The 21,762-nt window shown below is 36.8% G+C and overlaps 2 protein-coding genes across 2 annotated transcripts in view; one reads left to right on the top strand and one right to left on the bottom strand.

Moving 5' to 3' along the window:
* Positions 1-1,299: 1,299 nt before the first annotated feature.
* Positions 1,300-6,283, bottom strand: MRPS17 (mitochondrial ribosomal protein S17). Its single transcript, XM_072416009.1, has 3 exons — positions 6,222-6,283; positions 2,818-2,960; positions 1,300-1,678 (listed from the first exon to the last, which is right to left on the bottom strand). The coding sequence occupies exons 2-3, from the start codon at positions 2,938-2,940 to the stop codon at positions 1,382-1,384; spliced, it is 420 nt and encodes a 139-aa protein (XP_072272110.1). The 5' UTR covers positions 2,941-2,960; positions 6,222-6,283; the 3' UTR covers positions 1,300-1,381.
* A 5,833-nt stretch (positions 6,284-12,116) lies between these two features.
* The window catches only part of LOC140333954 (merlin-like), a 37,167-nt gene continuing 27,521 nt past the window's right edge, over positions 12,117-21,762 (top strand). The window contains exons 1-3 of the mRNA XM_072415997.1: positions 12,117-12,499; positions 15,458-15,572; positions 19,848-19,973. Coding sequence (XP_072272098.1) covers positions 15,480-15,572; positions 19,848-19,973 — 219 coding nt within the window. The 5' untranslated portion in view covers positions 12,117-12,499; positions 15,458-15,479. The remainder of the gene's footprint in view (positions 12,500-15,457; positions 15,573-19,847; positions 19,974-21,762) is intronic.

The following is a 21,762-nucleotide window of genomic DNA, read 5'->3' as shown; positions in this document are numbered from 1 at the left end:
CACATTAAACGAAATAAGAGTCTACCATTGCTGACCTTTTCCTCTAAAATTTTACCTGCTTATCTAGAGGATTAAAACGTTTAGGCCACTGACCCAAAACAAATACAAAGATTAGCTTTGCTTACTACCTTTTTAATTTGTGAGAGTACAGAAAGTACTGGAGCTAAAGAAGCCAAAGAACTTTTTTTGTCCACAGTGAACACACTTTCTGTCACTATAGTTACGCTAAGTGCGCCTATATACTCAATTATATTTTATTGATGTCAGACTGGTAGTTGTTTATGATTGTATGGTAAAGGTACAACCCAAAAGGACTTACCAGTTTTTTCAATGTACTGCTTTACCAAATATTTTAGCAAATGTCAAGAAACCATAACTGGTTAGCATTTTAGGTGCTCATAAACATAAGATGCCAGTCTTAAAATCCTGTCTTTTTTTTAGGCAGACTGTGCAAAAATCTAGTGGATATAGTGCAAGTTCTCAATGAGTCCCTTTAAAGGTCAATGATCTGCAGGTTAGTAAACATTGCTTGAACCCCACCATTGTTTCGTAAACTATCTGCACATGGATTACTCCTCCTTCTCTCAATACTCTAACCAGGAGCTGCTTGAGTGACCAGAAGACTTGCCAAGGAGGCAACCTAAAGCTGCGTACACACGCTCAATTATTGTTGTTGGAAACAATCTTTCATGATTGTTTCCACCAAGAAACGAATGAAAGATGAATAAATGAGCACTGTACATAAAGCGGCGTTCTGCTCTATGGAAAGGGGAGGAGGGAAAATGAGTGAGTGGCACTCAGCTGCATTCTCTCCCCTTCACTTCCATTACAGTCATTCATGGATCTGCCAAAATGGATCCATGAACAATGTCAGATGGCATCTGTCAGATTGTTGTCCGAGATGAGCCCGACAGCTCATATCGGCCGTGAATCATCTGACGTGTTTACATAGCCTAAGACTGTTCAATAAAAATTCTTTAATACAACCTCAGCAGTGAGAGATTGCTAGTGTTTACAACAATTTACAATGTTCTACATGTAAAAATAAGAATATAGTCATAAACTCTACTATATCTGCCATTTAGAGACATACATAGTCAAACCGCTGTGATTTTGTTTTTTGCTTGGGACACAAAAACAAATAAATACATGATAGAGTGAATAGTTATTGTAATAATTACCAATAAATTGTACCAGTGCATATACCTATACATTCTACATATAACACAAAATAATGACTATATGAATGCTTTTAGTAAAGAATTGCTACATATAGAAAAAAATGAATTAAAAGATAAATGTAGGAAAAAATATTTTATTGACTTGTAAATGGCAACATTTAGACATCACACATAAGGGGAAACTACACAAAGGTAAGTCTTCAGGAATCAGCCTTCTTGTCTTGACTACTTGACCCTGCTGAAAAGTGGATGCTCTGAAGCAACTGATCAATGTTATTTTCATTAATGTCCTCTAAACTTTCTTGAAACTGTGTGCCTGCACAGAGTTTGCCAGTCAAGGGGTCAACCACTCTGCCAACTTTAAATATGATTTCAACCAGTTCATGGTTGACATGTTTACCCCTCTTTTCAGGTAAGGCTTTTAGCAGTACAATATCTCCCTCCGTGCACTGCTCCTGGGGATCATGAGCAAAGTAGGTCTTCCTCTTGTTATAATACTAGATCAGGAAAGAATAAAACAGCATTTAGTTTTCTGTTCTTAAAAATGTCTAAATACTGGTCTTCAAAAGGCTATAACAAATTTACATACTTTGTTTACCTAATTATATAAACTGTTTAGGGTTGTTACTGCATCTAAGCAGTACTAAAAATGCCACGACATGTGAGCAAGAAACTGTGGGTTCCCGGAGTAGGTTGTCCCCCCGCTCTTAATGTGATTGTTATCTTTATTTGTGAGCATTGTATTTATACAATCTATGTACTTTAGTTCAACTGTTCTTTGTTGCATGTCTTTTCATTAAATTAAAAAACAATAAAACATTTCTGAAACAAAAAAAAAAAAACAGTACTGAAAATGTTCCAGTTTGAGGTGAAAGTAATTAGAAGGTAGAATGTCATCCCTTATCTGAAGGTAGGGAATGATGAGTGGATGAGTGTGTGTGGGTATAAAGAAGGGGGTTTTGGTTGCCCAAACCGAGACTCCAAATTTTTTTTAGATGGCTAAGTGGTTGGTTGTGTCAGTGGGCACAATCCAGGGTACTCTTTTTAAAATACACATAGTTTGTGATGAGTTTACATCATTTATAAAACCATCATTATATACCCATCATTTTTATCTACTAACAAGTCATGGTGGAGCTAGACATATTACAGGGATCAGGCAGCCACTGTACCTCCAAACCATGGTTCATGGTTTGCATGACTGAGAAAAAATATTTTGCTGTTTTTCAAAATCTTGTACTTCTTTAATGACCAAGACAAACTCTGCAGTTGTTTCTTTTTGTATATCAAAGCTCAGCTTGCACCAGACGTTAAAGAATGTCTATATCCATAAGGATTTTTTTTTTTTGCCTTGTTTGTGATTAACTCACAGTGAGGATTTTTACAGTAACTGACACTATGCTGCCTAATATTATGTAGAGACAAACATCTGTCCTAATTGCATTTATTAAAATAATGTACCTGTTCCAAGTTACATACAAATTCAACTTAGGAACAAACCTACAGTCCCTATCTCGTATGTAACCCGGGGACTACATGTACTTGTATCATTCAAATCTTCAGTATGAAAGTTTTCACTTTGTATTCTACACAACATTACAGGCAAGGGAGTAAACCATGAAATACAAATTTTTACCTTTAGTAAGTAATTATCTAGCACCATTCTTGTCACTCTGACTTTTGCTGTCTTAGTCATCTTTGTGCCAATTACTTTTCCTACAATCCATTTAGCATGGACAGCAACACGAGTGCCAGACATGGTGATAGGACAAACTGTACCTTTAAACAAAAAAGAAACAAAAAAAATCAGTTTGCATACGTTTAATAAGGAAAGTAATAAATGTCAGTGTTAAACAGGAAATATTTTATTTGTTATGATTTCTACAAAAGAGGGATTTTTAACACCTACTGGATATTCTACAGCTACTCATTTGGTGCTGCAGAACTTCACTACATTGGATCCACATATCCATGCTCAAAATCATTTTGTGTGACTGCTTTGTGGGCAGCTAATGTGAACCTGGGACTGGGACCTGGGACTTTTCACATTATTGTTTCACGTAAACACTATAGAACTGTGTTTCTCAACCTTTTTAACATAGATGAATCTTTGAAATAACTTTCAGGTCTTAGAAAACCCCTGCTATAATTACTATTAGTGTGGTGGCCATTGGGAAGAATGTCACCCTTACAGATAGCCAAAAAGATCATTGGTCAGATAGAGTCACACTGCTCAATGAACCCCTAGCAACCTCCGCAGGAACCTTAGGTTTTCGAAAAAAAACCCTGCTTGAGTAACACTGCCATATACAGTGAAGCTGAGATCAGGATAACAGCCCTAGAAATATATAATAAATATAAAGTGGTGGCGGCTCACATATTTATATTCTGGCAGGAGGTATGAAGTAATATCCTTCTGAATGAACAAGTGTATGCATAGATAGAATGGGTTGGTTATATCATATATATAATTACAGGGGGTGCTCATATAAACAATTCATTCTTCCTAGTCTGCCTTTATTGAGTTTGAGACTCCTGATAATAACAAGTGCTTGTTTGCACTTTGTGTCTGTTGTGGGGTGTTGCAGCTTAGATAAAACGAATGAGTTTCGACAATTATACTAACAAAGGGGTCAACCCTGTTATAATGTATTCAGTCTTTGTTAGTTAGTACTAACTTTGTTAGTTAGTATTCGACTGAATACATTATAACAGGGTTGACCCCTTTGTTAGTATAATGTGATGCCATTGGTTTTGATCGACACCCTAGCACACATGTGAAAGTCAGTTCTGCTACAGCACAATCGAGCCACGGGTTGTTGGCCGGCATTAGGTCGGATCGGCCAGGGGGCGTTAGGCAAGAACGAACTACCAGCTAGGCCGTATCTGGCCTAAAGGCCGGAGTTTGCTGACCCCTGTGCTAACAAGTGTATAGTTCGCCAGTGCTCATGTTTATCACACAACAACGTGTATACATAGGACTTAACTGGATGAGAATATAGGCAGTCTCATAACATAAGGTTCTGTAAAAATTGGCATTAGCAGAATGGGGTCAGAAATAATAAAATAAAATTGTATTTCAGGTACAGAAAATAAAGCATTGCTAAAGCATTGCCATTTCCTTGTATAGGTTAATGTAATGAAGACTTCAAACACCAAACCAAGGACAGGGAAATCCTCAGGAGTGAAACATCTGGTTGTCACAATTCTAGGCAGTGGATTTCCCAATCATGTCTTGGAGGACATTAAATGTAAATGTTCAGCCATAGCTTTTCTTTTTTTTTAGCTTTGGATAGGAATAATGGAACTCTTGTTGGGTGTTATTCAGCTTCCTATAAAAGAAATTTGCCCTCCTTCACCATCATGGTGGTAAAAGTTTCATCAGCAGGATGTAGGGGACGATCTGCAACAGAGAATCAGCTATAAGAACCTTAGGCTGCGTACAAACAGCACCATTCTGATCTTTGGAGAGGGAAGGAGGGACAATAGGTGAGCAGCACCCCGCTGTGCTCTTCCTTGTTGATTTTTACAGTGGTCATAGATCACCGGTGCACCCCCTCGCAGGGTCAGGAGAAGGACCCCACTGGAGGGGGAACTGGCCAGAGCCGCAAATCATGCCTCCCATATGGAATCGCAGGCTCAGGGCGGTGGGCGGGTTCTGTCTCTGAACACAGGCTCAGACCTGCGATAGGAGAGTGGGCGAGTTCTGGTATCATGATGTCATTCTGGGAGAAGTTTCTTTCCATTTGAGAGACACGCATGCGCGGCCCGGAGTCCGAAAGTTTAGTGGTCTTTGACAACCTAAAGATTGGTGACCACTCTCATAGATTGCCAGGATGGATCCATGAATGATGTTGGATGACCGCTGCCAGATTCTAGCTTGACCATTCATATTGAGCGAGAATCATCTAATGTGTGTACATAGCCTTACAATTCCTCTTGCCTTCCTGTACATAGTTGCTGTTGTATACTTTCCCCACGCTTCATGTCTAGTGAAACCATTATCACCATGACACAGTATGAAACAGAAAATCTCTCCTGGATAACTGAGAACAGGACACAGACATACTAACCTCTTCTATACTAAACTGGGAACAAAACAATTTTGGCTGGACATGCACTTTTAAGCTTAACTCCTACCATACAGCCTATTTTAAATCTGTAATACCTTTATATAAAGTGATGATATAATTATTGTTATCAGCTAGTCTTGTGAATAAAGCTGCTCTCCAGCCTTATCTTTGTCTTGCACAGATGTGTAGGTTTTGTGTACAAAAATTGCTTTCTGTGATTTCACCGCATACTGTCAGCTTCTCACAGTGTGCATTAGATGCTGTGCTGAAGTCAGGTATAGACATCATTTCCTGGCTGGTGGACATCAAGCATCACCTAACCTCCCCTTCCACCTCAGCCTGACCCTCCCTGGCTTGTCCCTTTTGGGTCCTTTATTATTAAACAGGATTTATAAAGCGCCAACATATTACGCAGTGCTGTACATTAAATAGTCCTTGGAGCTTCCCATGGGCAAAGCCTGGGGGAATCTCTATGGAAGCGCAGCATGATGAATGAAATTCTTCTTACACGCGGCCCATATATCCGGGAGGGGTGCTATGCCTGAGCCCTCCGCCAGTCCTCATCTAGCTGCACTGCATAGAGAAAAGTGCCAGGGATAGCTGAGCATAAATCTATAAAATGTCATCAGCATGGTGATAAGAAAGGAGAAAATAAATTAGAAAAAAGCAGAATATAATTCAGGTATAACCTGCAGTGTGTATGTATGACAGGACAAGAATGAATGGAGCGCTCATTATCTGATAAATGGACAGTAATATTATTACACGGCTACTAAATACAAGTAAACCAGAATATTATTATGACAAGGTGGTGACATGTAGCACCTTCTAATATGTCATTGTAAAGGACAGAAGAATAAAGTGTCAGGGAGCAAGATACGATGACTTCGGTACACAATGACAACACGACTTGTCCCCTCCCCGTGCACGGTACACCGTAACCCCCCCCCGGCACCGCACACCGTACCTGTCCCAGCTCCACTCCGCTCTCCCCGTCCCCCTGACCTCTGTCGCACGTCTGACGTCACACTCACGTCGCCTGAGCTAGCGCTGAGCAGTCGTGTATTTTCTCACAGCGCCTCCTGCTGCTTAATTTGTATATGACACGCCAGCTAGGGCTTTCTGTAGAATACAAGAAACCCAGTCAACAAATGCATAAAGCTTTTTTTTATTTTTGGAGAATAAATAAAATAAGAAATATTTTGAATCAGTATAAAAAAATATTAGTTTTCATAATTGAAAAATACCTAAGAACCCCAAAACACTATATACCTCCTAAATTGTAAGCTCTTCGGGGCAGGATCCCCTCCTCCTCCTGTGTCACTGTGGTCTGTCATTTGCAACCCCTATTTATGTAAAGCACAGCATAATACGTTGGCGCTATATAAATCCAATTTATTTTATTAATATCAATATTATCTCCTGAAAGCAGAGGGCCTGTAGATTAAGAAAAGAAAATGTTCTAACAATAAACTTTAATAATTGATTTATTTAAATAATAAATTAATAAATAATAAAAATCAATATTAATGTTCACAGCTAGGTTGGGGTAATCCCACATCCAAGCAATATCTACATGATAAATATCAGCAGGAATCCTAGGAGATATTCCCCTAATATGAATAGACTCCCCTTAATATTCAGGAGTGATGAGGAAAGAACAGAAAAGAATACAATCTGATAGAGTGCACTTGTTTATGGTCGATATGCTGGCAGCTTGTCAATTTCTATTCATCCAGGAGTATCACAGCCCTTACAATATCAGAAATCATCTTCTACTGAACACTGGGTTTCTGGCAATTTCTTTATGTGGTCAAGTAAACTCCATCATTTTGTGTCAGCTATAAGGCCTCACAAAGTTCTTTCCAGGAAAGCTCTGATTCTTCAAGAAATTTACTGATATTTCATTGTTTGTAACTTAAGGATGGCTGCTGTGCCTGTATAAACTAAAGAATGTTATCATGCGCACACTTTTATGACGTATGGCTTTGTTTTTAATAACCCAATGAAACTTTGGAAAGCTGTAGATGAAATCTAGAATCTTTCCAGAAGAAGCTGCATACCTGGCCATAGTATTGGCTCTGTATTAGCTCTGTATTAGTATGAAATGTTACATACAGCAGGCACCTATTAGGAAACTACAATACCCTGAGTCTTTTGAATGACAAAGAGAGAAAGTTACTTGCTGATCAAGTGGAGATGCTTGAGTTGTGCGGCATTTACCAGTATACTAGAATATAAATAGATGTGAGGATAAGTTGATACAAAACTGATCTCACTGTATACTGTAATTGCTTTGATCCCTACTGAGGAATTTCCCTATGCAGACAATTGTAACAAGCAACATTCCAGGAAGTTTAGAGCTTACTAAATCCTTTATCATACGGGATAAATATCAAACCTCTAGTTTTGCTAGCATATTGTATGGCACAGAGACACATCAGAATGAACAAATAGAACTTTTGTATTTATAATAAAATCAAGTAGTACATTCAACAAATTCAAACAGTTTGGTATGACCTAAGACTTGGGTCTAGGTCATTACCAACTTGGCTATATGGGGGCACTAGACATTCGACTTCTAACCAGAATCTACAAATCCTTGGTAATTATGTCATATACGTAAGTAAGTCTATTACCCGTCTCGTTTCGCCCAATCTGGACAGAAACACATCTCCAGAACAACAATCAGTACCTTACTTATACAATCAGAAAAACATGCTCAAGGATACAATAAGATCCGCATTATCACATTTAGATAAACAGCCACAGAGATACAATACAATCCACAGTGACACCTAAAGCATGTTTCCAGACATAGATTCTGTTCCACAATGAGAGTTCCAGAGACACATTCCCAGAGATACACTTAGATCAGCAGTGATCCCCTCCAGCCCTTTAAAGCCCCATTAAGAGTGGTTCCTGGAGACTGTCAATCTTAGAAGGAATGTCCCAGCACTGGGTGTATATTAGGACCATGCCTACCATTCTGCAGTGATAGATGTCACATAACCACTGATTAAAAACAATTTTGAAAGCACTTAGCATTTTTTTTAAATACATTTCAATTTTACAGCTGAGGGGCTATGGCTTTCTAGCCTTCTTATTATCACTCCAATTAATATAACCTTAATGCCCCTCTGGCCTGAGCAAATTTTAATTTTAGTCTTTAGACGGAGCTGTGAAAAGTTACATCTTCTGTAAGGTTTTACATTCTTTCACCGTTTGAGTTTTTTTTTTTTTTTTTTTTTTGTTATTATTGTCTGTAGCCCCTCTCTTAATGCCTAAAAAAGTTTCAGCTAGGGGAAAGCTTTAACATTTATAGTTATTTAAATAACTATACTTCTCTCCAAAGCCTTATACCCACCTGTTCCTAATCTAGTAAGATTTCAGCAATGATAATTTGTCAGGGTCATACAAATGATTTTCAGAATCATCTCCACCAGATCAGTGCATTTAGTCCTATAGAGAGGTCATTCTGTGTCAGAAGCTACTGCAATGTGGCACACTGAATTAGGGATTAGATGTGTCACATACTTCCTGGTGACTGGATTACAGAACTAGAACAGGATGGTTTTACAAACTACCATGCTCTTGGACAATCAGCATCTGCTGGGGTTTATTCTTGGCACCTATTTAGACTGGATAATCAGAAACATGATTTTAAATTGTTGGAATAAGTCCCATTGAATCTGAATAATTAACTACTAGTACTAGCTTTATTTTTGCTTTGCTTTTTGCTATTTGTAATCTGTAATCTGGTAAAAGAGAAAGTGGTGTTAGAGGCACACTTTAGTAAGAGAAAGTGCTAACTTTAGGGTTAGGTTTAATATTAGCACAGACAAGGATTTAATGTTATTAGGCAGGTTATGTTTACGTTATGCTGAAGGGAAGTCAAGCATTCAACAGTAAAATTTAGGCATTTGGTGTTAAATTACTGTTGGCAGAGATGCAGATTCCTCACTTGGAGCCTGTCATTGAGATCCACCGGCGCCAGGCTTCCAGTCCCAAGAATAAAGATATTGCCTCTTATTATAATTACTTGATTTACAGGGATTGTTTTTTCTATTTACCTACAATATATAACTCTCCTTTAGATAAATGTGATTTCTTTAATACACATTAGCAATGTTTTTACATAAATAGGAGCAGCCATAATTGTGCATTATACTACAGTCCTGTTTTGTAGTGCTCTATAATAGATAAATCCTACTGTTCCTCCGGTTTATGACAGACTGGTGTGTCTTAACAAAACATTGTCTAAAGGCTGTACAGTTTTATGATGGAAGTTAGAGAATTTTGTTGTAAACAATCCTTTGTGATCATTTCCAGTGACAGATAAATGAATGAATACTGTCCACACAGCACCATTCTAGTTTATAGAGTGAAGAGGATGAGTGAGCTGCGCCACGCTGTGCTTTCCTTCATTCATCAATCACAGCTGACTGCGGTGGTAAAGCACGTGATGAGAGGAGGAACCAGTCCGGCCATTTGGAATGCCTCACTCAATAAATGAATGGCGCATTCTGATTGGCGCGACTGCATGAGTGGCCAGCAGCCAATCACATGCAGTTGGGAAAAGTGAAGCAGAATTTTCCTAGCATCCCCGTTATTCACACATTGCTGTACTATGTTTTTGTGCCGTATTATGTTGCCTAAAAGCTCTGCACCTTCTAAGGCATCTGGCAAGGAACCTAAGCACCCGAGGAAGTATCTGACAATCCACGAGAAGGTTAAGTTGCTAGATATGCTTCAAGAAAAAAAAAGTTATGCTGCTGTTGCCTGCCGTTAAGGCCTAAACGAGTCTACTATACACTAAATCAAGAAGGATGAAGCCAACATCATGAGTACACTATCAGTCAGATACATTCAAAATGCAAAAAGGACGGTGACTGCACGCAACAAGTATATTGTGAGGATGGAATCGGCACCGACTTACTTACCGATGGAATCGGCACCGGATTACTGATTGCAGGAAGAAGAACTTTCCATTGGACACCAATGCCATCATGGAGAAGGCAAGGCAACTCTATGAGCAATTTACCTGGGAAGCATGTGCCCAAATAGACAACCAGGATGACCCCCAACTAGGATCATCAACAGCATCAGAAAAACCCATTGTATTTAAAGCCAGCAAAGGCTGGTTTTATAGATTTCAAAAGAGATTCAAGCTCAAGAGTGTACTGCTGCATGGAGAAGCAGCATCAGCAGATGTAGAAGCAGCATCAGCAGATGTAGAAGCAGCCAAGCAGTACCCTGAGGTATTCAAGGCGATCACAGAAGAGAAAGGGTATCAGCCAGAACAAGACTTCAACATGGATAAGACTGTATTGTTCTGGAAGAATATGCCATCCAGGACTTTTATAATGAAGGAGGAAGCCTGAGCCCCGGATTCAAAGCCCAGAAGGATCGAGTGACCTTGATAATGTGTGGAAATGCTGCTGGGTTCCTGATGAAGCCAGCATTCATTTATAAATCTGCTAACCCCAGGGCCCTGAAAAGAAAAAATAAAAACCTGCTGCCAGTTCACTGGATGCACAACTTTAAGGCCTGGATCACGAAAGCCCTTCTATCCAATTGGTTGCACCAATGTTTCATCCCTCAAGCCAATATGTACCTCAGCAAAAATGGCTGCCTTTCAAAGTATTCCTTATGATGGACAACACTAGAGGCCACCCACTAGATTTATCCTATGAGGGAGTACAAATTGAGTTCCTGCCAGCAAACACAACATCCCTCATTCAACCTTTTAATCAAGGCATCAATCGCGCCTTTAGGGCACTTTATACTCGTAACACTATGCAGCACCTCGTTGAGGCCATGGATTCCCACAATAATTTTTCAGTTTTGGCATAAATTCACCATCAAATTTTGTCTTCAAGTTATACAAAAGGTTCTACGGGACATGAAACCGGAAATGTTAAATGCATGTTGGAAGAAGCTGTGACCAAAATGTGTCCATAATTACAAGGGCTTCTCCCCGGAAGAAGTTCATCAATCAGCAATTGATAAGGCGGTCAAGCTGGTGAAGATTTTAGGAGGAGAAGGATTCAATGACATGACACAAGACGACGTGAATGACCTCATCGATGCCCACTCTGCCTCACTCATAGATGAGGATTTGGCTAAGCTTACAAAATCTGCAAGCGAGGAAGAAGAGGAACAAGGTGATCCATTGCAGGAGGACGACGACGAAGGCCTCTCGCTAGAAAGACTTGCAACGATGGCAAAAGCTGCAAAAGAACTGCAGGGAATGGCTGAAGCATGGGATCCCTCTATGGTTCGCTCGTTGCAGTTCAAGAATGCGATTAATGTTGCAATGGAATCATACAAAACCATCCTATGAAGAAGGAAGGCCAGCAATTGTCCATCACAATGTTTTTTCGACCTGCAAAGGAGACACAAAAAGCATATGGGGGTGGTACCTTTATTTAGCAGATTTTCGTTTATTGCGGGTGGTTTTGGAAAGTAACCCACGCGATAAACGGGGGTCTACTGTATCTTAATATGTAATTTTAAAATGATGATACAGCAAGTGCATTAAGAGGTATAGGTTGCAATAAAAGTACAATTATTGTAAGTGGTACAATGCTAATTAAACAGCTTTTATAGTTGATGCTGACTGTGTTTACAGCCAATACAATTTGATGTAGGAATGTAAATGACAAATGTTGCAAACACAACATGGTGACACAGAAAATCTTTTGGATGTTAAACTTCTACCTGCTGAGGGAAGCATTCTCCAACATTTCAGTGTGACTCACCTATCATTCCTTTAGGTAATACACATTCCTGTATGCTGTCTCATTGGTTGACACACCTGCCATTATGGGCTTTACCTGTGCCCGGATTACAGCTCTGCCTGTCTTCCTTTTACACTCCCATATACCTGTAGGAGAGAACGCGCAGAGTATTATTGGCAGTACGGAATACAGACGGATAGAATTACTGACTTATTTTTCTACATGATAGTTCTAATAGCTGGAATGTATAACACGCTGTGATGACAAGAAAACTGCAGAAATGACTCTTTGGCAACAAGATTTCTTTTTACTCTGGGCAACTTCAAGAACAGGACAGCTCAATTCATTTTTACTTGGTTGTTTGTGCACTTTATTCAGATTACAGCAGAAAGCTGGGGCCTGAACTTTTCAAATACTACTTACTGGAAGGAAGAAAACACATCTGCCTCATCTAAATATGTTCTGTTTATTAACATCAAGACATTTAAAGTTCTGAAAGCTGGTAAGGTAACACATTTATCACAAGGAAATATATATTTATGAATTTTGCTGACGTGTATACTGTTCAATGGACTTGTGTGCTATAGATCAGATAATAGTGTCTGTGTATATGAACTGCTGTATTAAGGAAGGAAATGCTTACTGAAAAGTATCAGATGGGATCAGATACTTACCCTAAAGGTAAGAAAAGTATGAATCAATTTGATTTATGAATCACAGATTTATCCATAGTTGCAGGAGGGAAGCATAATATAAAGTAGTAGATAAAATATAAAAAATAAATGTGTTAAAAGTGTCTAACTTAAGCATCAAATCTCATAATGATTATATTCTCTTTTTCATATTTACCTAAAGTGTAAAACTGTTGTACATAAAATTTATCGACCAAACTATTACAAGTAACGTTTAGCCCTTTATGTTTGATCACATCATTTATTACTTAATATTTATTCTAAAATAAACATTTATACAGAAACTATATTTCAGAACAAAATACTATAGAATATTTTATTACCATTGATAAATAAAATGAATGTATGTTCTCAGTGAAATGTCTGGATTCCTCTGCCATGTTTAAATGTAACATGTCACCAACAAAAGGCTGGGAGTCTAAAATTTAATCTTAAAAGCAATTTAAAAAGCAACATACCTAAACAGAGTCTATGTCCAGATAAATGGTATAACGTTATACAAAAAAGCATGCTACGTAGAAACATATTGCAAATAACCAAATACGTGCTTATATGCTGCATTCTGCAAAATCATCAAGACCGCTGATTTTTTTACTAATGATTAGCAAAAATGATTTTTCAACTATTCTCATTAATTACTGTTCACTGTAATATTGCATCACATGTAACAGGTTTCTTGGACATTTGTTTTTTAATGGATTATCTTTGTTAGAAATCTGATCTAACATAATAAACATACTAGTATAGTAATAGTATAATAGTATGATTTAGGTATTGTTGTCATTGAAGGCCCATTCAGACTAGTTGGATGCTTTGTGGTGCCTACTAATTTTGAATAGGCTGCCAATGCATAGATTTGAAGAAACATTAAATTAAATGGCATTTCCATGCACCAGCCTAGAGTATTACTATGCATTGCATTACTATGTTTTACAGATTGCTATTGCAACACAAATGTTTAAATGTGCAATTATTTTTATTAAGAATAGATGTAAATGCAAATAAAATATTTTTCTTTTCCAACCACAGCAAAAGTATTTTTCACTGCCCACAGTTTATAAACAGTATTACTCTGATTCATTAGTGCATGCTACTGTGTTTGGCTTTATCATAGAAGTGTACATATGGCATCAGTTTGGATTCAGGCCTGTAGCATATAGCATCAACACTGATCTTATGAGGATGGTAGCCTTCCAAGATGTGAGCCACATCCAAATCCACTGGCATGGCCTATCTCAATTACTAGTGATCAAAAACAGGTCATGCTCTATTATAAAGTTTACACATTTTTTCAGCATGGGTTACTCCTTTCTAAAATTAAAAGTAACAGAAAAGATGTAAATATATGATTCAAAGATGATACATTTGTACAAAAAAAATATAAAAAGTTACTGTTTACACAACATGAAAAAAGAATGGGCAAACTACGTTCTAAAGTATTTATTTAGTAAAAATTCTGTCTGCAATGCTAAAATGTTGCAGACAAATCAATGCCAAAATATATAGGGCATGAGCAAGTGGTGCTCAAAGTGATTAACTGGACTTACTGGCCATAAACAAAGGGAGGGTGAGTAAAATGAATGCAGGATTCATGCTTCATTGATGATTAAGTGGCATTGATTTTATTCTGTGATTCATTGCTAGGACACTGCTGAAATGTTTAATAATGCAGCATAATGATTTCACCAGTTTTAGTGCTAGTAGAATCATAAACATACTTCTAATTTGTGAAAACCTTTTTTTAAAAAGGCTTCTAAAAATAAATGTATAGTGTTTTGCATATATGATCATCAAATTTACTATGCTAAATGCATACAAGTATATATATATATATATATATATATATATATATATATATATATATATATATATATATATATATATATATATATATATATATATACATATATAGTTAGATTTCTTTGCTTACATTTACGGTCTGTTAAAAAGACAGACATGGTGAATGCACAAGAGCCCCATCAACCTCTCGCTACAAACTGTTAACCTGAAAGAGACAATCTCTCCAAAAAAACTTATAATGCTCTGTGACACCAGTGTAATGTTCAATTGCATTTTAAAACTGTTTTCAAATAAAAAAATATTACAACTGTATAAACTAGTTTAAAGTGAAAAACATTTTAAAATTTTATTTTGCCTTGAAACAAAATGTTACCAAATTTAACTGCTGGCTTTATGTGCGTGTATTCTAGTTTCTCACAACCCATTACAATGATCATACTAAGCCTATCACTAAGCAGAAAGTAACAGGGTGTGTGCATACAGTACATGCCCTCTACTTCTGACAGTTTTATCATTTGGTGAAAAACATAAAGCCAAAGTTTTACTTATCATAGCCAAAAAATGTAGGCCATAGCCAACATAGGCAGCTGTATGATTTCCTATGGCTGTCCAAATTCAAAATACTAGAAAATTGACAATCAAAACCAAACTCTGACCAGGTAACAAATTACAAAGCAATGAGCACAGAGATATGCAAACACTTGACATGAAATTTGTTTGATTTTGATTTTTTTTTAATTCAGGCACATCCACTATACTGCATCTTCTCTCTGACTGTTAGGAAATACAGTAGTGCCACCACCCTCCTGTAAACATGTTTACAGCTTTAGCACTGAGGAATGCAGTAAAGCCTGATTGGCTGGCACTGCTTGCCCTCTCCCAGTCAGTCCGGGTTCTGCCATGTATAAATGTAAAATATTTAAGTGCTGCAGATTGCTGTAATATTATTTATTTTATTCCTTCACTAGGATACACTCTGCATCATCAGCAATGTCTATCCGGGGCTTAAAGAAGAAAAAGCAGCAGAAGACATTTAAGGTTAAAGTTAAGACAATGGAAGCTGAAATGGAATTCAGTTGTGAGGTTTGTTTTTAAAGTTTGTTTGTTTTAAAAGCTTTGTTACACGCCTTACAAAGACATAATAAAAATGAAGCAGTGGCTACTAGCTGTGCTGGGCACAGATAAAGTATGACTTCTATTTACTCTGAATGATCCTAAAAAATAAACAGCACATGATTCTGGTAGTCTGGCTTAGAAGATCAGATAGTTTGCATATAAGCAACCTACTTTACGCATTGGCCCTGATTTATTAAGACTCTCCCAGGCTGGAGAGGAAACACTTTCATCAGTGTATTTATACCAGCAAACCTGGAATGAATTTAGTCCAGGATTCAAAACAGAAAACTAGCAAATAGCAAATGGCTTTGAAGAAATCTATTCCAGATGCTGAATCTCCCAGCTTTACTGATCAAAGTGTATCCTCTCCAGCCTTGTACAGCTTTGATAAATCAGGCCCATTCAGTTATTGCGACAACATTAAAGTAGTAGTAGAGTCCAAATTGCCCCTCTGTTCCTAAAAATTTGCCATGCCAATATTACTTTTAGAATCAAGATCCTTTTTAAAAAAGCTCATTTGGCATCAATTTTCCATAGAGGTTAAAGTTGTTGGACTTAGATATCCGCTGTAATGTTTCTTTGATGAATAGAAAGAAGGAGATAAGCGTCTAATTGTAGCACAAACAGACCAGGAACACTGCCAGTGACTGATTAAATAACAATAGAAAAATGCTTTATTTCTGGCAGCTGATATGTCAACAAACTGAGGGAAATCCCCTATTTCAAAACTAGTTATTACATGTAGATAAGATGTTCGCCACATAATTACCCAACCCCTCCTATGCTACCTTCTCACTTACCTTCCCCCTTAATTTTCCCATCACCATGACACCACTCGCCTGTTGTGGGAAAATGGCCGTAAGGCCGCTTTATTAACACAAATTAACTTTAAAACATTTACAACAACCAAATCTTTTGAAACTAATAACCTAAACACTTTAACAATAAATAACAATAAATAAGAACAAAAATAAATAACAATAAATACTCATGTATATCAATAACAAATTACTCTTTTCTGAACTTCTTAACCTTTTACTTTACATGTACCCCTTTTAACAACTACTACTCCTTTCCGCCCTTGGAGACACCGCTTACCCACCATGTTCTCAGCCACAAAGCCCCACAGGCTTGAGAATGAGTACACTACCCTCAGCCCCTCCTTAAAATCACCTTAAAGGTAGTCCCAAATAACCATAAACTTTTTGCAGATCCCACACCCATGATGGTTCTCCCCTCTGCCACACCTGTTTACAGATGCCCTCCAAGGACCCCCAACCGCTATCCACATTCAATATCCCACTGCAACAATGGCGGGCAGGAGGGAAGATCGCTCCTTTTACTCCCCCTTACTTCCTCCTTCCTCTCCTTTCTAACCCTTTCCTGTTTCTACCTTGTTTCAAACTTTCGCCCTTTCCTTTCGACTCTCTCTCTTTGCCCTATCACAACTTCTATTCTGCACCTCTATGCTTCCCCTAGCCCCCTGGTCATGACTGCCTTTTCCAGCCTCTCTTTGCTCATCAGTTCCAGGCCGTTCTCTTTGGTTGCTCCTATAATTTCTTACGCTGTTAATTCTCCTATAACACTTCATGCTTAAATTAACCTAAAGACCTTCATTTAGCATTTGTGTGTATCGATGACTGGTGCTCATGTAAAAACACTTACATATAAACTGTCCACCCTTAGGGAAGACATGCCATTCTAACAGCCTTTGCACTATAAACAAGCAGAGAAATATTAGAGCTTTCATACACATCTCCAAATCTTAGTAAAGCATGCAACATTATATGCAGATAAAATAGCGAAGTCTGGACTTTGCTTTAGCGGTTCTTCTAAGAACATGTCACTATATGAGAATTTCAACATAAATTTTGACATTAATGTGGTAATGGGACTATCAGAGATATATTTATATGTTTTCATCCAGGATTCAAACAGTGCTTAAACATAATGTGGGCTTTTACCTGTGTTTTTCACATTTTTCTAATTGAATGCAAAGTAAAATCTGTGAATAGGTAAAAGCTTGGTGAAAATGTATCAATAAACCCCTTGGAGGTTAGGAGCAACAATAAAGATGGGGTATATGGGGGAAAAGCTGCCTTTATAACAACAAATAGTATAAGGCCTCCTTCAGAGGATTCCTATACATCTCTAGTAAATAGCACAAAAATTGTTTTTTTTTATTTTTCTATCATATCGATATGAATATTATATAAAAAGATTTTTAAAACTGAACCAACAGATTTTATATTGAATCTAGCATAGTCAATTATTGAACTAAAAGTCATTATAAGATTAACTGATAACAAAAAGAAAAAAGGCTAGACAAAATAAATAAGTTTTTGCATCATACAGTTGGATGCACAGGTATTAGTTATGTGTCAACAGTCACTTTCTTAAAACATTAATGTTGCAATTAAGTGTTTACATTCACAACTTTCTATGAGTATTTCTCATGTTTTTATGTCTGTATTTCATATTACAGTAAAACCTGTTAAAACATGCTGGTACAGTAATCAGGCCTTCAAGGCATGACAGGCTAGATCACAAATGCAAAGACATATTACACAGTATTACAATATTCTTTGTTTGCCAGAATAATAGTATAGTGTTATGACACAGGAAAAGCAATACACTCTTACCTGTTTTGTAGGGATGGTACACATGATCAGACTTGAATATTATGTTCTTGCACAGTCATTTCCACTGTGCTTCTCATCCTACTACTCAACTCAGTGCTTGCTATATCTTTAATGCACACATATATAAATATATATTACTTTTTAATAAGGTATGTGTGCAGTTGAATCCTACTGACCACTATTTCCCATCCATGTGTCATTAAAATATGCTAATAGATGCAAAGCTGACTTTGCCGGTATCAGATAAAATAAATGAATGATGGTTCCATTTTTATTCAGGGAATGTGCACTTTCAGTACAGTGATACCTCGGCCAAGGCAGAAACATTTTTCGATAGCCAAACAATTTATTAGCAGAGTCACTGGTTAGCCCAAGTATCACTGTGTTTACTTTCTTAACTGAGATTTGAATAAAATTAAAAAAGGCACACTATAAGGTTGATTCTTACCAATGTCTATTCATGTTAAATGGCCCATTCACAGGCCTCAAATCACATAAATAAAGCACGTTTATTACTTTTGGGCATTGACGCAACACATAACATTTACATTTGTGGTTCACAGTAGAGCAGGTGCATTTGTTTACTGTTAAAGTACATCAGGATTCTATTTGCATTAAATAAAAATTTGGGGGATATTAATGAGAACACAGAAAACATTGTTTTTAATGTGCGTTACTGTGTGTATTAATGTGAATCCAGCCTAAGGGTCTATTCACCCTTGTCTGTGTTTATGCAGAAGAACTTATAAATATGGATAGATTGTTGCAGCAGAAAAAGTAGAAATCCTGTTCATTCCTATGAATTCATATATTCATGATATGAAGGGGAAACTATTTGGACCCATTTACACTTATATGTGTGCTGCAACTAACACATACAGTAACAATGTGAATTTAGTGTCAATGTTTAGATGTAAAATCTATAATAAAATATATAAAAAAGCCAACATTTTTCTGTTAATATTATCTCTGACTGCTATATGCAGTGATCCTCCGTAGTGCAGCCTGAACACGTTGGTAACAAAAGACTTTTTATTAAAAAGTATGATGGCCCAAATCAGTGCCATTTTTACTTTTCTTAATAGAACTTTCTTGTTTGAATCAATTACATCTTGAAATGACTGGTTACTTTTCATTATGTGTATTAGCAGAATTAGAGCCATGGGAAGCCTGCAATTGGCTTAATTTATTAAAGCTCTCCAAGACTGGAGAATATAGACTATCATGGGAGAAACTGCGTGATCCAGCAAACCTGGAATGAATCTGGTCCAGGACTGAAAATATTTGCCAATTAATAGTAAATGATTTTAGGAAATCCATTCCAGCTTTGCTGGATCACCCAGGTTCTATCTTCTCCTGTCTTGGAGAACTTTGATAAATCAGGACTAATGTGTTTTTTTAATGCAGTGTTTTTGTGAACTGAGGTTATGTGGTCAGTTCTGCTACTTTTTAATGCATTATTGCATAATAATAACCGCTATATTTATTTGGTATGCATTCATTAGACATGCTGTTAATCAAAATAATTTTATTCTTTCATATATCACCCTATATTAAACCAAATGATTTATGCAATTAAATAATGTAACTCTTTTTGCAGATGGACTGGAAGGGAAAAGACCTCTTTGATTTGGTGTGCAGAAACTTGGCATTGAGAGAAACTTGGTTCTTTGGCCTTCAGTTTGTGGCAAGTGGAACTGACACCTGGTTAAAGTTGGAAAAAAAGGTCAGACTTCAGGAACATTATTTGTTTAAGGGTTGGGTACATTAGTGAGTTGTACTATGTAACTTCACCTGTTTGGATTGTATTAAGTTTGTGTTTAGAAAAGCTTGTGATTGCATGGTTGGTAGTAGTTGTTTTGCAGGCACTTACATACAAGTAACATTGAATTTGCATGCTATATCCAATATCATGATGTGTACATCTCTGCAAGTTGCAAGTGCTGCACGGATTCATCATCTTTATACCTATGTCTAATTTACTACATGCATAATTTTCTTTCCTACTAGATGGTGTGATAGTGTCATCCTTATGTATACTTTGCACAAACATTATTATGCTTCGAAAAAAGATTCTTCTCTGTTAGGTTAGAAAACACAGGCTGTAAATAAACATAAACTCCATATTTTATAGTTTAAAATTCTATTCCATTTCACATCCACATCATTTACATTTGACTACATGATATTATAAATGGTTGAAAGGACTGAAGTACTGAATTTATAAATGCCAACTTGCGTTTACGAATAATGTCTTTAAAGGTGGAATTGTCAGCAATCTTTTTTGCGTGTGCTCACGAAGCAAGAGACAGGTAGTTTATCTAAAACTGAATTGTGAGAGTAGAACATCAATAATTTAGCAATACAAACTGAGATCTCAATGTTTTATATGTGTATAAAAAAGAGTATATAAATGTATATAAATAGCATACTTATCACATGAATATAAATTAAAAAATATTACTGAACTAACAATCATTCTTGGGTAACAGTGAGCTACAGGTTTTATTCAAGAGAACAATGAAAATACAATTGTAATGTGAACATTCAGAAACCTAAAAAAACATTTTTCAGTTTATCTTTTAATGTATATCCATACCAGTGCTGTAAAATCAGATTGCTATGAGTTACTGCAAAATGCAAAATTTCATACTTGCACTGGCTTAATGAACAGGCCCTAAATTTCAGATTCCTACATGTTCCTAAAATGTTCCTAAAGGAGTACTTGCAATGTAAGTCAGTCTATTACAGGATTTCCATTATTCATATACAAAGTCATTAGTATTACTGTCATCATTGTTAGATGTCTGGCATAGTCTGCTGATTTTATGGTAGCTTATCACATAATTTGCATTTTCTGAACTTTGTACTGCGTCTTTGACTAGAAGCATACATTTTCACTCATTTGCCTGTTACTTAGTGGTGAATTTAAAGTCAAGTTTAAAGCAAATTTTTGTTTCCATGCACACTAAAAATGTCATGCTACATTATAAGAGTGAATAGCTTAAAGCTGCAAAGCTGCAGTTCTTAAATCATTATTCTATTTATTTATAGAGCTGGGAAGGATTAGAACCTCTGTCAGGATATTTTATGTGTCTTCTCTGCACAGGTGTCCCCATTTGGAGATTTATTTACAATTCTGGTGACATCTATTTACTTTCAGTTTTGGTGACATTGTTCCCCCATTTTCTGTGACAAAGTGACAACAGTGAGTAAGACATTGAATCTTACCAGTGGGATACAGGCAAAAATTGACAGGAGGCAACAACCATCCAGACATTCTACTGTTTCCCACGTTACCTAGAAGTACAAAAAAAGATGGAGCTAAGATCCCCCTTAAAATGATTGTGATCACAAAAGTTTATGGTCAAAGTGAAAATTTTAGCTTTTAAATATTTTCATCTTATGTGAAAGCCAAACTTATACCATTCATATTTTTTACATTTAGGTGCAAAGAAAGGTTACAATATATGAAAATCCGGGTACTAACTATATAAATATTAAAATCTCGTTGA

This window comes from Pyxicephalus adspersus, chromosome 1 (genome assembly GCF_032062135.1).
Source record: "Pyxicephalus adspersus chromosome 1, UCB_Pads_2.0, whole genome shotgun sequence".
In the NCBI taxonomy this organism is placed as follows: Eukaryota; Metazoa; Chordata; class Amphibia; order Anura; family Pyxicephalidae; genus Pyxicephalus; species Pyxicephalus adspersus.
Note: the sequence above shows the minus strand (reverse complement) of the source record. Positions and strands in the feature narration are given on the sequence as shown.